We start from the raw sequence: 17,044 nt of genomic DNA, 5'->3' as shown, positions 1-17,044 counted from the left end.
TACGTGGATCCATGTAGGACATGAATGTATGGAATTCCACATATTTTTGAACTAAAAAATTTCATGATGTACATAAATGCTTCTCGCATAACTTATTAAGTACTTTATTACCATACATATAATACATATTTTTGAAATTAAATTCTACTTTAAAATTACTTATTTTCACGTGAAAATTAACTGAATGAAATTAACTAAAAAAATTTTAAAAAGATGATTTAAAATCCAAAATATGATTTTTACGATGAAAATTAATTTTTCGAAGTTTATCTTAATGAAGTATTGTTATAATGATTGTTGTTATCGCTGCAACTTGTTGTAAATATTACTAATTTTTGCAAATCTTCTAATGAAAATTTTGATAAATCATACTCCAATTCACAAGGAACATTGTTCAAAGTAAATTTAGCATTGAATATAGAAGGCCTTACAGATTTCTTTTTTGAATGATTCTTAAAATTGTCAACAATTTCTTCAATTCTGTTTACTTTCTTAGACAATAGATTGACATAATCGTTTGTTTCGATGCAATTTTGGCATAGTTTTGGGGATCTTCTCTTAGTTCTCCCATTATGGTTATTTAAATTAATTCTTCGAACATATGGTGCCATGCATGTTCTTGTTTCTTGATTTTTTGATGACATTGATGAAAGGAATGAATATGAATTTTGCTTATGATAAAAATTTTTTTTTACTCACATTTAATATGAGACTAGAGTTATATATTCAAAAAATTCAAAATATTTAAAATATTTGCATCACATTCAATAATCAAGATGTAGATTCAGGTGATCAAGTCATTTCCAAACATGTTTATTATTATTCGTTATTCAACAAAAATATTAATTGTATAATTTCTTTATTAAATTAATTAATTTATCTCTTATCCATCGATAGATTTTGGTACTAATTCGGAATAAATGTAACCATAAATGTTTATATATTGGCAATGATGTAGAAATTTTCCTCGGAGGTGGCATGCATTTTTCATTGTTATTCGAACATATAAAATACAGTATTAATTACAGTAATTATTATCATACGTATCACACGGGGATCGCCGATTTATTTGTTCGGTTGTAACCGGTTGTAACACATATGCAGTAGATCAATACTTTTAAATACTTTTGATACCTCATGTGTTCAAATAATAATTAATTAAATTACATAATTTTGTGAATATGCATCAGAGATGTTTCGTATCTCAATGATATAAAGTATCCTCCCTCTCTTACATTGGTGCGATACAATTTGGTACATAGATTCATATGTAAAGAGTTTTATATTACATACATTAGATTGGTTCATTGACTGATTTGATCAAAATTTACAAAAGGATTAGTTCATTTATGATTAATGTGACCTCGATCAGCTGCCCATAGCGTTGAGACAGCAATGTTTTCATTTTCAGTTAATAAATATAATGTATTATTTAGTGAATCATTATTATTTGGATATGCGAAATATATTAATCGTTGCCCAATTAAACTAATTGATTAACAATAAATTCAAATCCACATGATCTTCATTTTCGACAAACAAAGGGTCGATCTGTTATTAAATTAATTACAAAAACAAAATAACAAAAGAATATCTGCTGCAACCAAGAATTTACATGGGGCAAATCGCTTTACTTTCAATAGCGGTTACATAGAAAAACGAACAAACCCTATTCAAAGGTATTTCTAATTTTCGGGATTTTTTTTTAGGTATATATATATGTGTATATATATATATATATACTTTTGCAACGGAATACCAAAAAAACAAAAAAAAATTACAATATATTCTACTTTACTTATATAATACGATATAAATATCTGAAATAAATACATATGGTGCATTTATAGACATTATTATATAAGAAACAACAAAATTTTTTATTTAAAAAGTAATGGTCATTAAATAAGTAAAAAAAATTACTCATAGTAATTTATTTTCAATTGTATATCCGAATTAATGTGGCTGAAACATAATGTAAAGTTGGAAATGAAATCATATATACATTTTGTTTGATTTTAACGTGTGCACTACTGACACGGTGACATCAGGAATTCGACATATTTCTGAACTAATTCATTATGAATTACATGGACTGATCTACCTAAAAATTTCATGATGCAGTTACTAGACACATTAATGAAACTACAATAATCTATTAATTTGTCATAATAATAAATATATCAAAAGTTAAAAGAGAATATCCTTTTTTAAACTAAATAAATATTACGAATTTCACGTTTTAATATTTAATAAAAATCTAAAATTTGCAAGAGGTTTTGTTATCATTATTACAATTTTGTGTTATAAATATTACTAAATTTTGTAAGTTTTCTAAGGTGAAATTTGATAAGTCGTATTCTGATTTATAAGGTTTATTATTCAGAGTGAAATTTGACATGAATAAAGACTGATTGGTATTTTTTTTAGGAAAATTTTTATAATTGTTAATAATTTCTTCAATTCTTTTTACTTTATTAGAAAATAACTTGACACAATCTTTTGTTTCATTACAATTAGGACACAACTTCGAAGAACTTCTCTTAGTAGTTCTTCCGTTGTGGTTGTTTGAATTAATTTTTTGAGCATACGGAGTGCCACGTATATGACTTCTTGACGACATTGAATAGAAGTTAACGGAATAATGATACTTTTTTTCTTTATCTAAAATTTTTTTTTAAAAAAATTTTTTTTGGTGAAGAAATCAATCTATTAATGACTTATATACTATAAATTATTTAGATTACCAAATTTGTGGTTATTGAAAACTTTACCAGGTATTTAACGGATGCCAAGAAATTAATTTCGTTGCCAAGTTCTTGGCGTTATATAAATAGAATTTTAAAAATATCCAATTACCTTGCTAGTATTGTATTGCCAATTTTACAATTTTTCAGAATAATCGTAGAAATGTCTTTGTTTTATTTATTTGTTATCTCTCATTATTACGTAAAAATTTTCTGTCTTAGTCGGTTGGCAATCACATACATTTAGGATATGTCTATTCGATCTATTGCTCTATGGGAATGTTGGTTGTTGTTTTTTCTATAAATATATAATTACATAAACACTATGAAGACATGTACAGTACATATTTTAATATTTTAACTTACATAATCATCGATAAGATATTGGGTGCTGTCAGATATTACTAATATTTTAGGGGGAGGGGGAGGGGACTAAAGATCTTAGGTTACATATAATACTATATAAGGAATTATATATATAACATATCTTACCTGGGGGGGTCTTATATTAAAGTGATATCAGGTAATATCTGACAGTTCCCTAATTGACAATATAAATTTATAATTTTGTAAGATGTGCAGTGACACCTCTATAAGTGCACCCTCTATAAGTGCACGCACTATATAAATTCTCTTTAAGTGCACGGTGGGACTGGTCCCAGCTTATAAGAGCTCTTAATATTTTACTCTCTATAAATGCACACCCTCCCCAAGTGCACATTCTACTATTTTTTACTATGGTCCCAAGGGGGGGTCCCAAGGGGAGTGCATTTAGAGAGGTGTCACCGTATATATCAATATATACCGTTTATACCGATATAATCATTCTTTATTTTTCGTGATTTCATAATAAAAGTGTTTATATAAGCAAATGACGCTACATGCCGTATTATTAATAATAACGGAATAAACGGATAAAAATTATTAATCAAATTTTTAATTGAGTTATCGTATAAATACTTTGAATTTCAGCTTTTTGGAAAAAATTTTCAAATAAATCAAAAGAAAAAAAAAAAAAAAAAAATATATACTACGTTTAAAAATCTAAAAAAAAATTAATTCTAACTTATGCACTTATTAGATTTTACAAAATCTAAATAAACTAAAATTTTATTCCGATGTCATCAAAAATTCATGAAGCAAAAACGCGCAGAGAATCGTATGTTCAAAAAATTGATCTTAACCTAAGCACGAAGAAAACTAAGAGAAACCCGAAATTTTGTCCTAATTGCGAAGTAACAACCGACTGTATTAATCTATTTTCCAATAAATTAAATAGAATCGAAGAAGTTGTTAATAATTATAAAAATTTTCCGAAAAATAAGACCGAAAAAATTTCCGTATTTAATGCAAAATTTACATTAAATAACGTTCCCTGTGAATTAGAATACGATTTATCAAATTTTACTTTAGAAAATTTACAAAAGTTAGCAAGTTTTATAACTCAAAATTGCAACAATAATGATATTTCCAATAATAATGGCAATTCTTCCGAAAAAAACAGATAATTAAAACTTTCGATTAATAATATTAATATTATCGTTATTTCTTTATTTCGTTGATCATTCTATCGTTTTACAGTATTATTCTAGATTTAAAAAAACACAACAAAATTGTGTTAGATAAGAAAACTAATATTATAAATGTAATAAATGTTTGTTTATCATATATGTCATAAATGAATTGGGGCTTTAATTTTAACTAGTTTATGCTAAAGTTTATCCTGACCCGACCCGTTGTGTTCAAAAAACAATTTTCCGATTTTGTAGATCATTATAACAATTATATATTAATTTCTAAAAAAGGGAATTAAAATATGAAAAAAATTAGTAATAATAAAATACAATTTTGATAAATTAATAAAGGAGCCGAACATTCGAGTTTTGTAAAATTTTCATTATTAATAATTCGGATAAATTATAGAAGTTTCGCTACTTGTTAAACTTGAAAGTTATTGTTCTAAATCTTTTCTTACGAACTAGCTAAATTTATTGTCATGTTTTTTACAACATAAAGTATATGAAAATTACAAAACATTTTAAAAGTAATTTTTAATTAAAAGATATTTAATTGGTGTACAGTATTAATAATTTGCGCAAACGTATTTATTAAAAATGATTCTATATTATATGTTCAAAAAAAAAGACCCATTGATTAATACCAAAATTATTGTGCAATAAATAAATAAATGTTTACTATTGAACAATAAAGAATTTAATACATAAACAGTTTCCATATAATTATTGTGTGTATTTCTTATTTTCTATACTCTATCTCTTCCAAGCATAAATTCTTCATAAAGAATTATTAAAAATTTCAATCAACAATTACGAACTTAGGATAATAATAAATTTTCTAGAACAAGTCAAAAATAGGAGCCACAAAATTTACAACTGTGTAACTAAATAAAATAGACTTATGTATTTTGCAATAACAGATAATATAGAAAGGCAATTTCTATTTGTACACGGGGTGTTCAAACACGGATTTCCAAAAAAGTGAATTTTCTATGCTGATCATTAAATGTTGGCCAGAATTAAATTTAACGAAAACAGGAAAAAAAATAAGAATTTGTTAAATAAATCAAAATTGACATTCAAAATCAACTTTGACGTTTTAAGTAAACTTGCAGAACAGACAAAAATACACATATTGCATATTCCTTTTTTATTAAAAATTTTTTTTTACATAACTTTTTAATAAAGTCACGTGACTCGTGTATGAACACCCCGTGTAAATTAACATTTTTTCTAATATATTATTGTCAAAATAGTGCTCGTAAACGTTCAAGACAAAAAATTTGCAATACAAGCCAAAGCATGTGGAGGCAGGAGGCTACAAGGTCCCTCAAACTCAGTTTTTTTTTTAATAATTTAATTTTTTTTTAATTCATTAAAATGTCTTAGAATATATTTATATGGGCCGATTTTTGGAATTAACGAAATTAGGATATTTTACAAAATTTTACAAATTACTACAACTCAAAATATAAAATTACGTTTCACAAATTAAATCATATTGTATTACAAGGTCGTGTGATATGAATTTAATTTATCTATAGCGATAAAAATATTTTTTTCTTTCGCAAACTCTCTGTTAGTCTCCCCATCAGTTTCCCCATCAGTTTTTTAAGTTAGGTAAGCTGAATAGTTTGAAGCATATATAGTAGTTTTTCTACTTTATATACAAGCAGCAGCTCTCTTTTTTATTATTTGAAAGTTTTTTTAACATTCTGTGGGAAAAAAAATACATTATTCAATAGAAATATTTAAGAATTCATAATTAATAGTTTTAAGTGTAATTTATTAAATTGTAACAGATTAAATTATGAATTAATAAATTATTTAGTTAAAATTTATTTGTATTTATTTTTAAATAATTTATTATTTTTTGATTTTTTTTTTGTTAAATATTATGAATTTTCTTTTTTTTAATAAACTAACTATAATATTTTTCCTTCATTTTTAGGATGTATTTATTATTTTCAGGTTGAAAGAGCAAATATTGTAATAGAAATTTTGAAAGAATTATTATTTTTAATGATATTTGATCTTTTTTTATTTGGGAACGGTTTGATCTTAACCGGAACGTCGCACTCAGCTGATTAAACGTCACGTGACCTAAATCCTTAATTCCGCCGATCGGCGGATATGAGTCAAAAAAATATGAAAAAGTATCGATACCATAAACATAATAATTGTACTCATTATTCTTCAATTATTAAATCTTTTTTTTAATTTCTTAATAAATATTAACTACCGCTACAATGAAAAAAATGAATGGTGTTTACGAGGAAACAGAACCATTATGATTCCAGAGCTACAACAGTTTATTTTATTATTTATTTATTATTTATTTTAAAATAAAAAAGAGCGTGGTAAATTGATTTCACGTCATCAAATACGCTCCTGTACTAACAACACATGACTGAATTTTTTTCCTTTGAATAAAGAAGATCCTCAAAATCCTCTAATTGCTCAAAAGTGTTCATCAAATTTTCCTTGATAAGTCATAAAAGTATTCACTGATTATTAACCAACGCTTTTCCATAAAAATATTCTTAGCAGAATCAAGTGATTTTATGACAACACTTTCATTATAAAGTAACGTAATTACGTAATGCATTGTATCAATTAGTCCTAGCAAAGACCAGAAGTCCTGTATCGGTCTTTGGAATTTGGACCGGTCTTTATGGTCTTCAGTTCGAGATTTGAGGACCGGTCCGACTGGCACTGATTATATAAAATTTATCATCTAATATAAAAATGTTAAATTATATATTATTAATTAAGGTTTCATTTCAAAATATCAAAATTTTCATATGTTGGTATTTTGTAATATCAATATGATTTCACTGATGCTTTAAAATGTTAAAGTACGAGAAATAAAAAATATGCAATTTTGTGTTATATGATCAGCATCAATTTGATAATTCCTGTTGCAATTTTTTTTTCATATTTTTGATAGTCGTTATAAAGTCTTAAAATTCTATCCAGTATTTTGCTCTTAAACTTTGAGATTTTATATATTTGGGTCATACTTACTAGTTTACAATGATAGCAAAGGTAACTGGTAATAAATAACAAATTAATGTCATAATTTTAGTGCGACCTGTATTTCATTATCTCGTTGATCCAACCTAACAATACTGCTATTACAAATAAGATAATTTAAAAAATTTTAAGGACCGGTCAAAAGACCGGACCGGTCCGGCCCTGGCTGAAGACCGGTCTTTTGGGACCGGAACCGGACTGGACCGGACTAATCCAACCCTAGTATTAATACACCTAGTTACATTTATATAAGTGTTATGAATGTAACTTTATTTGACATTAAAATTTCTCGAAGTGTAGACAAATTTTTTTTTTTCATTCTTGGACTAACCCGTGATTATATACTTATGAATTATGATAATGATCTTCATTATATGCAGTGATCGTACGGTGTTTTATCCCATCGGTATTATGTATACACTGATGGATTTTTTTGTAAATTATTCCACCGGTATAGAAAAAGTATAAAAAAGTATAAAATCCATCGGTGTATACGCCATACACAATGAGATAAACCTGTTATTCCATGGGTATCTAATAAATACTCCATATACACCGATGCCTTGGGGGCCCCCGAAGGGTTCATTGATACCCATGGAATAACGAGTATATATCATGTGAGATCGTGAAAGATGTGACCACTGACCACATGACTATGTATTACGTGCCACCTTTATTTGTTATTATCGTTCAGGTACATATGATCATAACATACTATATTTTTAGATATTTTATTTATACTTTATAATATCATAATAAACCATTTATACTTTATATAAGCTATTTATACTTTATATTATTAAAATAAGCTATTTATAAGTGTACATATAATAAAATTCGTATAAAAATCATTTATTCACATTAAATGTAATATTACAATTCTGAAAAACATTCCCATGGAGAATTTTTTTAATGGTCTCATCATTTCCGTTAATTTCTTGATTTTGTTGATCATCATTTAATTCGTTTAAATCATTTGAGTTGAGCTGCTGAAGTGGTGACCGTGATTCTAAAAAAAAATAAAATTTTTTATACCATAAGAATTATTAGTTCATAATTTAAATCTTACCATTAAAAATTTCTAAGGCTGAAGAAAAAGAATTTGCAGTTTTTGTCATTTGACAATAATGTATCTAATGAAAAGAAAAATAATAAATATATTGTATATTACTTTTACATTAAAACCACAGGTGCAATTCTTTTCTTACCATTATAAATTAAAGAATTAATTTGCGATAATGTATTTTGCTGCAATATAGACTTGGGACGTTCATAATAAGCCAAAGAGTGAGGATTTTTATGCCGTGACACAGACATCACATCATTATCACTAATTCCTTCACTTTTTGAAATTTGAATAAAGGTTTTTTGTCCACTATGATTTGTGAACTTTCTTTTATCACAATCGATTTCAGTTATTGTTGCAATTTCTTTCATAAGTCCTTTTACCGATTTTTCTCTCATTTGAGCAGATTTGAACCAATAACCTGTAAACTCAACTATTTGAAATTAAAAGAAAGGTAAAAAAAAATAATAATTTACTACATAATAAATAATTACCTTCATTATTGTTGCAAGGTTGCAAGTAAAATGCATCTTCACAAATTGGTGGTCTTTTACTAAAATAAAGCTCATAATCTTGAATAACAGCATTATCAGCAGGTATTGAAATTACTTCAGCTTTAGAATTAGATTCACTTAAAGATCTCTAATTACACTTAGATCTATAAAATGTAACGTCAATACCACCATCCTTTCTTTTTTTAAATTGTTGTATCTTTAGATTATAATGCTCTCCACCTCGAAGAGCTAATTCAAGAGTATTATGCCAAAATATGTGTCGTATAAGTCCTTTTGGTAAATCTGGTTGCATTGTGGGATGATTAATAATTTTCCTAATCTCATCTTGAGTAAAAGCATCTGCACCATGTATTTCACCTAATCCCTAATCAGTTAAAAGTTTGATCTTGCCAGTAATTGCGTTATATAATTCAGAATATATATTTTTATTTGTAATTTCTTGTGGACGAATTTTAGAATATGTGTTGATATGTCGTGCAATAGCAAATCTTGCTGATTTTATTGATTGTACTGAATATTCAGCTCCATTTTGCTGCTTACATGAAACAAAAAATAAAACAAGTTGACGCTCTAACTCTTCTTTAGAATTCACATCATCTATTTTTCCAGGTAATCCAATATCCTTACGAAAAGTTTCAAGTGCATTAGTCCAAGTACTTGTAGAATTATGTGTAGCTTTGCCACGAGCTGCTGTTTGCATACTTTTTATTTTTTCTTCAGTAGGGGCCATATATGTGAAAGTTTCTTTATTCTAAAAAAAAATCTTTAATAAAATGCAAAAAAAAAATAAAATAAAATATTAACTGAATGAATACAAATAAATATTACTTTTGAGATTTTTGTGGTGGCATTATTATAAAAATACTAAAGAGTCAGCAAGAGAAAAAAGCACAATTTGTAAATCATTTTTTCAATATAAACAGTAAAAAATTAAACTTTTAAATAAACTTTTTTAAGCTTTTAAATGTTATGGTCAGTTCCAAACGATAATAATATTATTGTACAGGGGGCAAAATCACTTATTTTATAGGTCAATGTATGATTGGTTACTAATTTTGCCACTGACGTGGCAAAATTAAAACCAATCATACATTGACCTATACTAAAATAAGTGATATTGCTCCTCCCCTATACAATAATATATAATTATCTGCCGCAATACAGTAGATCCTTTTGTTTTTTCTTTGGCTGAAATTTATTTTCTTTGCTAACTAATCGTTTTTTCTTTTATCAGACTTTTACTTTTTTTGGATGCATTTCATTTTTTTTTATTTCGGTCGAAAATTTAAATTTTGTTTATTATACTTGGCTTCGTGTTATTTTTTTTATATTGGGCTTTGCAATTTCTTTTCTCGTCTTTATTGCACTTTTAAATTTCGTTTTAATTGTACTTGGGATATTTATTATACTTGGACTGGAATATTTGGGCTTTATGACCTAATTTTGATTTTACTTTTATTGCATTCAGTTTTTTGGTTCCATTTTGTTATACTTGGGTTCTTTATATTTTTGCTGGAATTTTCGGCTTTATGATTTTCGCATTTATTGCATTTAGCTTTTTCGATTTCATTTTTATTGTACTTAGGAATTTTTTTGATTTCATTTTATTTATTGTACTTGGACTTTATGACATTATATTTTATATTTGTTATTGTGATTTTATTTTTGATTCATTTCTTATTTATATTTGAGCTTCGTAATTTTGGTTTTATTTCTTTTGATACTTTGGTGAGCGTGTATTCCGTTGCTAGTATTGTATTAATAAATTGAATAAAAATTTTATTAATACTATAAAAGGTTGGGATTTATTATCATAATAGTAAAATGTATTAAGTATTTTACTTTCTAGCTTTTTCAGTTAATTTTTATAAAACTGTAATAAGAAATAAAAATAATAAACTTACCTAAAAATTCATATATTTATATATATTTTAACAAAATTAAAAAAAAAACACTCTGAATTTCGATTCGAGTAGGATTAATTCATGATGGTGATATGATAGTACAATTCAAAGAAATGAAATGAAAATGAACATGTGATTCAAAAAAAAAATACCGATAAATGAAGATTCGATTATAGGTCGATAGAAAATTTATTAGAAGAATCCCACAGTAAACAAAAACAAAATTCTATTTTTTAACCGTTTTTTACTGAACTTTTTAGCCCATCACAATTGCAAACCCATGGGAGCGCCTCCTCATAAACAGTCAACCTACTTCTACGAACAATATACAGACAACTTTACCCACAACTAAAATCAAAACTTAACGTAGTGGAAAAGTATGCGGAATTCCTTATCCTTCACTACCAAGGACCTCAAACAAAATTAAAGGCTGACACGTTGCTTTTATTAACAGCTCTGCCATAACAACTCACAAAGGACGAAAAATGCCCTACAAAATTGGAGAGTTTTTTTCTTCGCATGCTTGATCAGAAGATTTTAGAATAATCACAACGTCCTAAAAGTAGTAAACAACACAGTAACGTGCGAGACAGAAACTGAAAAAATCCAAGTCATTCTTCTTATGTCGTATGTGCTTCTGAACCCTCCCAAAATTTCCTGAAATTATCAAGAAAAAAAAACCTTACTTTACACACCCGCATATCACAAAGAAAAAAATGCAACTACTAGTATAGACAAACCATAATCATCAACGAAGGAACAACACTTCAATATTATGCTTTCAAGGCATCATTGGATCCCGTTATCGTTTCTTTTCTTCCATTCTTTTTTTCTTACACTTCCTGTCGGTTCTTCACATGTAATTTTTTTTATCCTCAAAAGTCTGTTAGGATTTCCTGATTGTTTCTTCCCGTCTCCTGATGATGTGCGCCTCCGCCATGTCATAATGCACAATGCAGCGTTACACATACGATTCGTCGCACAAAACAACGGATAAACGTAATGTTGAGCAGTGCGACTTGTTTAAAAATATGGTTTCTTTGTTCTCTAAAGTAAAATTATTACCAAGAATTTTTATTGTATTAATCTAGGTCCACAAGTCCCAATCTTTAGAACAAACAATAAAGAGCTTATTCAAAGAGTTGACAACTATTATGCACTAGAGCTGTCTTTTTTTAAGAAATCATCAAATTATCTATAACTTCGTTAAGTTACTTTTTATAAAGTAAATGAAGAAGTCGCTTGTAAAACTTTTGAAATTTTCTCCTTATTCATTCTATTGCTGTTATTATGAAGGCAGATTTTTTGAACATTCCACTTTTGATACTAGAACGAATGAGAGTAGAAACTTATTAAAATTATTATACTTGAATATTTATTAATTATAAAATTTTCCTTTTTTTTATTTTATTTTGTTTTATTTTTTTTGTTATATAAGTGTACACCATCTAATACCGGCTTAATATATGAAAAAAAAAATATTTATTTGTAGTATATAAATATGCGGATTTTTTTTAGAAATTAAGGAGATCTACTTACTGCGTATCTATATACTGGCGGTGAATACTTTACATGGAAAGGGGCAGTGCAGTACGGTACCTATGGTACCTATAAACGACAGCAACACATAAATCAATACCTATATAAGTACAATAAATAGTATTCCGCTAATATTTAATTCGGGAACCCATAAAAAGATTTTTCAGACAAAGAACAGAAAAAAAAAAATTGATTATCGGAATTTTATCCAGAAATTTATTTGTAGGGATGAATAAATAAGAAACTGTTATCTTGAATCAAAACTTTATTAAGTTATTTATAGTATACTCTACATACTATTTATAATAAAATTGATTCACTATCATAGTACTTATCGGGAAAAGTCCTGCAAAAATAAACCTGCCAGAAACTAAAATGTACGTGCTTGTGATGATATGGACTATTGCGATAAACTAAGATCATCAAAATATTTTTATAATATTGACAATACATACATTAAGCGCTTGTTAGAATATTTAATATATCTCAATATACATCAAATTATACTATTAAGAGCTATAATAAGTCGAAAAAAGAATTTTTTATCGCCAATGTCTAAAAAATTATGCATATAAACAAATAATTTTAATGTGGCTAATAATTAATTTATGACTGATTTATATGCCGGACAATTCCGTTCCTTAATGAAAGTACTACGTACTAAAACCTGTTTATTCTCATGGTTTATAGTTTTAAAAAGAAGTTTAGAAAGAAGATTGAAATTTCTATCGAATTTATTATTGTTTAAAACATTTTCAATGTCGTCAAATAATAATTATGAACCAAGAGCATTCGAAGCGTCGTTTACTCAAATAATTAATTTGAATAACAATAGCGGCAGGAAAACTAGGGGAAAATATACGAAATTGGCGTGTTCTTATTGTAAAGATACAAACGATAGTGTCAATCAACTTTCTAATAAAGTAAACAAAATTGAAGAAATTATTACCAATTTTAAAAATCGTCCGAGGAATAAACCCGAATTGTCCTTATTCAATGCAAAATTTACATTGAATAATGTACCTTGCGAATTGGAATATGATTTATCGAATTTCACGCTAGAAAATTTACAGAAATTAGCAAGTTTTACGACTCAAAGTTTTAACAACAATATTGTTAATAATGATAATGAATATGGAAATTCTTCCGATAAAATTAAGAAAAATGAAGATTAAATTAATCTTCAAATTTTATCCCGGCAAAAAACACAAAACTTCTTATGCTATTTTTATTTTGACTTTTATAATTCTGTTTATTCAGTTCGTTAAATTTAGTTAATATAAGTTTAAAAAAAACGCGAGCAAATATATGAAATAAGCAATAATTAAGGTGATATTATGAACCAAAGAAAAAAAAGAAAGATTAAATATTACGCAGTAAATTCTTCTAAGATCATTAGAGTTAGCTTAAATATTTATAATTAATTAACTTTAAAACTCAATTTACCTAAGCTCAATTCACTTCATTTATTCCATATAACATAAGGGATATATAAAGATTAGTATGATAAGACGATAAGATTACTTGTAATTTACTTCTTTTATTTTCGTATAAATTTATTGTTTGACAAGTTACCGTTTTACGTACTTTTTAATATTGACTTATATATTTATTGTTTGACAAGTTACCATTTTACTTTTAATATTGACTTATATATTTATTGTTTGACAAGTTATCGTTTTACTTTTTAATATTGACTTATATATTTATTTATCGTTCATATCTCTGTACTATTTAAAGATAATAAATTGATAATGTATAAATAGAACGCGAATTTACACGAACATTTGGCGATAAATGATTTTTCCATAAATTATATAATCTCATATCATACCATTCTAAATATTTATAAATAATGAATATCCATATGATATCATTGGTATTCAACTGGTTAAGCTTCATTTGCTCCTGCATATGTATTTTGTTTGGTAATAATAGTATCCACATGATACGTAAGATATGCAAAATAATTTTTTAAGGATTCTGTTTTCAATTCACGATTAGAAAATTCCGATAATTACAGTATAATACTTCTTATTCGATTAATGGGGCATTACAATCAGTCTTTTTTAGATATCGGTATTTATGATTCGACGCGGGAATGTCCGATTGCTTAGTAGGCGTAAAAAATGGGCAAATGGGCGTTATTTTTAATCACGTGATAAGCAAGCACAATCTGAGATTACCAATAAGAATTAAATCTCCCATAAAAATATTAGTCGGCAATTAAAATCCCTCCTATTCTTATTTTAATCTATCGCCTAATGTGGGACAGTGTGCATAACACTATATGATATCAATTTATAGAGATAAATTATTAATTATGATCAAAATACTCGGAATTACAAGTGGTACGCCAATTAATTAATAAAAAAACCGAATCATTATACTTACAAAATATTTAAGATTCCATTATTTAAATATAAAAATATATTGGTTCATGTACTGTCCAAATATACAGTGTGTAACGAAAATAGTTACGGTTGATATATTTCTTTAAATTTCTTGTTGACTGGTGATTCAGATTGAACAATTTTTTTTTATTTCATAAAATGAATCCAAATTTAAATTTGCCATGATTTGAATTACTAATTAAATATCTTGATAAACAATAGTAAGCCAAATAATCTCAATTTTTTTTGCATTTGATATTATAAATATATATTCTATACCATATTAAAGTTTTGTCAACTTGATATTCTACTTTAATTTAAATTCATTGACAATTTTTTAAATTTTAAAAAATATGTAATGTATATATATAAAAATTTAATATAGTACTCTTAATAATAAATTATTATTTTATTATTGATAATGAACGTTTATATTACACAATGATTAAGATATTCAATTTTTCTTCTAACCGCAATTTTTTTTCGCTTACACACTATATTTAAATAAATGTTAGATCATTTCGATAAAAGTAAAAATTAATATGCGGTGGTCTATTTTTGAGAAACTTGTGCGTTAACATATATTATTTGATAAATGGTTACACAAAGTAGAAATGTCAAAACACAAACCAATTTTTTTAAAATGCGGATAAGATTTATTTACCAATCATATCGTCGAATTTTTATTTTCCGTCAGGTCGACTAATAAATAAACAAATCTGTTTTTTCCTGTAATATCTTATGCATTAACTTTTCTAAACGTAACTTGTCGGATTTTTTTTAATGTCAGGAAAATTCCAAAAGGAAGGAAAGTTTTAGCCTTAATATTTTAGTAGTTTAAATAGATGTATTATTGATCATTAGATGTAGTTACCCGACTTTTCATATAAGAATATTAAATATTTCTGACAGTATTACTAATATAATTTCTGATAGAAATATACATATATTATTTTTGGCATATATATACTAGTATTGTTCATTACTATTGTTTAATTGGCGTAAATTTGATGCAAATAATACAAGAGGAGATAAATTATAATTTAAGATGGATAATGGACAAGCCAGATTGAACAGCTACCTTCTAAAGTTTTAAGTATTATTACCTCATATGTAAAAAAGGCATTTGGCAACTATTTTGTTGTAATGATAAGAAGTAAAACATTCCATAATTTTTTAACACTAATGTTATATAATAATTTTAGGCTAGGGATGGTATCGGTTTAGGTGAACCCGGTTTAACCGCAGTTTGAAACCGAACCGATACTAGACGGTTTGAATATTTCAAACCATGGTTTGTCAAACCGCGGTTCTAACCATGGTTCAAGCCAATTTTAATCTTTTATATAAAGTAAAATTATTATCAAATAAAAAAAATTATAAAATCAACAACTTTTTAAGTTTTAAATTAGAGAATTAAGTTATAATAAAATTTTTGTTTTTTTCATTAATAAACTTTAAAAATAATTGTTTTTATTGATAAAATTTAATAAATAATAATAAAAAAAAAGTCATTTTTTTTTATTAATAAATTTTAAAGACATTTAAAGAAAAACTTAAATTGGCCAATTATTTTGATAATCCATCTTGTACCGTAGGTTTAACTGCGGTTTGAACTGCGGTTTGTACGGTTCGGTTTGTACGGTTCGGTTTGTTGTCTAAACCGCTGGTTTATAAACCGAACTGAACCGAACTGAACTGATGCCATCCCTAATTTTAGTATATCGAGCTAAAATTCTTTGCTTAATAGTGAATAATTAACGTTGTCATAATTTTTTTCCTAGTAATTTAATTTTCTTGTTTGATTTTCGAAACTTTTAATAAATAATTTAACGTGATACTGTATGACGAACCTCTGATCTGCATGAACAAAAAAGTCGCAAATATTAACTTAAATTAATAACAATGAAGTTGATTATTTTAATAAACCAAAGCAATATTATAAGAACTATGTATATTCTAGAGCTTAATGTTGATTACTTATAAAACAGATATATAGGAATTGACCGAAACATTTATTACGTTTATTATTAATATTTGAATTACATAATGTTAGCACCTGCATTTTCCAAAAAATTAATGTTAGCTTACCTATTTTGTTACAATAGTTTTTTAGTTTTTTTTTTTTTTTGAGAAATGCTTTTGTCTAATTAATTTTGAAATGCTTTTATTCTCGAGTGTGTAACGATTACTATTTATGCTAATAAAAGCAAATTAATTGTCTTTGTGAAAATCATTCGGCGCAGTAGCTTAATTCATTTAAATGAGGCATCAATTTTTTTAGTAGTACAAAGAAAGACTTCATTCTTTTTCTTTTCAATCATTCA

The 17,044-nt window shown here is 26.3% G+C and overlaps 6 protein-coding genes across 6 annotated transcripts; 2 read left to right on the top strand and 4 right to left on the bottom strand.

The window, feature by feature from the left end:
• Positions 1 to 266: 266 nt before the first annotated feature.
• OCT59_002961 (uncharacterized protein) lies at positions 267 to 644 on the bottom strand (the record flags this gene model as incomplete). Its single annotated transcript, XM_025326825.1, has 1 exon — positions 267 to 644. The coding sequence occupies one exon, from the start codon at positions 642 to 644 to the stop codon at positions 267 to 269; it is 378 nt and encodes a 125-aa protein (XP_025174173.1).
• A 3,221-nt stretch (positions 645 to 3,865) lies between these two features.
• Positions 3,866 to 4,255, top strand: OCT59_002960 (uncharacterized protein; the record flags this gene model as incomplete). The annotated part of the gene is made up of 1 exon (XM_025319302.2): positions 3,866 to 4,255. One exon carries the CDS (start codon positions 3,866 to 3,868, stop codon positions 4,253 to 4,255), a length of 390 nt encoding a protein of 129 aa, XP_025174175.1.
• A 3,893-nt stretch (positions 4,256 to 8,148) lies between these two features.
• OCT59_002959 (uncharacterized protein) lies at positions 8,149 to 8,511 on the bottom strand (the record flags this gene model as incomplete). The annotated part of the gene is made up of 3 exons (XM_066145307.1): positions 8,149 to 8,309; positions 8,370 to 8,433; positions 8,509 to 8,511. The coding sequence occupies 3 exons, from the start codon at positions 8,509 to 8,511 to the stop codon at positions 8,149 to 8,151; spliced, it is 228 nt and encodes a 75-aa protein (XP_065996040.1).
• Positions 8,512 to 8,675: 164 nt separating this feature from the next.
• OCT59_002958 (uncharacterized protein) lies at positions 8,676 to 9,173 on the bottom strand (the record flags this gene model as incomplete). The annotated part of the gene is made up of 4 exons (XM_066145306.1): positions 8,676 to 8,693; positions 8,750 to 8,799; positions 8,861 to 8,980; positions 9,047 to 9,173. The coding sequence occupies 4 exons, from the start codon at positions 9,171 to 9,173 to the stop codon at positions 8,676 to 8,678; spliced, it is 315 nt and encodes a 104-aa protein (XP_065996039.1).
• Positions 9,174 to 9,245: 72 nt separating this feature from the next.
• On the bottom strand, positions 9,246 to 10,138 carry OCT59_002957 (uncharacterized protein; the record flags this gene model as incomplete). Its single annotated transcript, XM_066145305.1, has 3 exons — positions 9,246 to 9,632; positions 9,710 to 9,745; positions 10,124 to 10,138. 3 exons carry the CDS (start codon positions 10,136 to 10,138, stop codon positions 9,246 to 9,248), a joined length of 438 nt encoding a protein of 145 aa, XP_065996038.1.
• Positions 10,139 to 13,082: 2,944 nt separating this feature from the next.
• On the top strand, positions 13,083 to 13,499 carry OCT59_002956 (uncharacterized protein; the record flags this gene model as incomplete). The annotated part of the gene is made up of 1 exon (XM_025326826.1): positions 13,083 to 13,499. One exon carries the CDS (start codon positions 13,083 to 13,085, stop codon positions 13,497 to 13,499), a length of 417 nt encoding a protein of 138 aa, XP_025174176.1.
• Between the last annotated feature and the right edge of the window lie 3,545 nt (positions 13,500 to 17,044).

This window comes from Rhizophagus irregularis, chromosome 11, assembly GCF_026210795.1.
Source record: "Rhizophagus irregularis chromosome 11, complete sequence".
NCBI classification, from domain to species: Eukaryota; Fungi; Glomeromycota; class Glomeromycetes; order Glomerales; family Glomeraceae; genus Rhizophagus; species Rhizophagus irregularis.
Note: the sequence above shows the minus strand (reverse complement) of the source record. Positions and strands in the feature narration are given on the sequence as shown.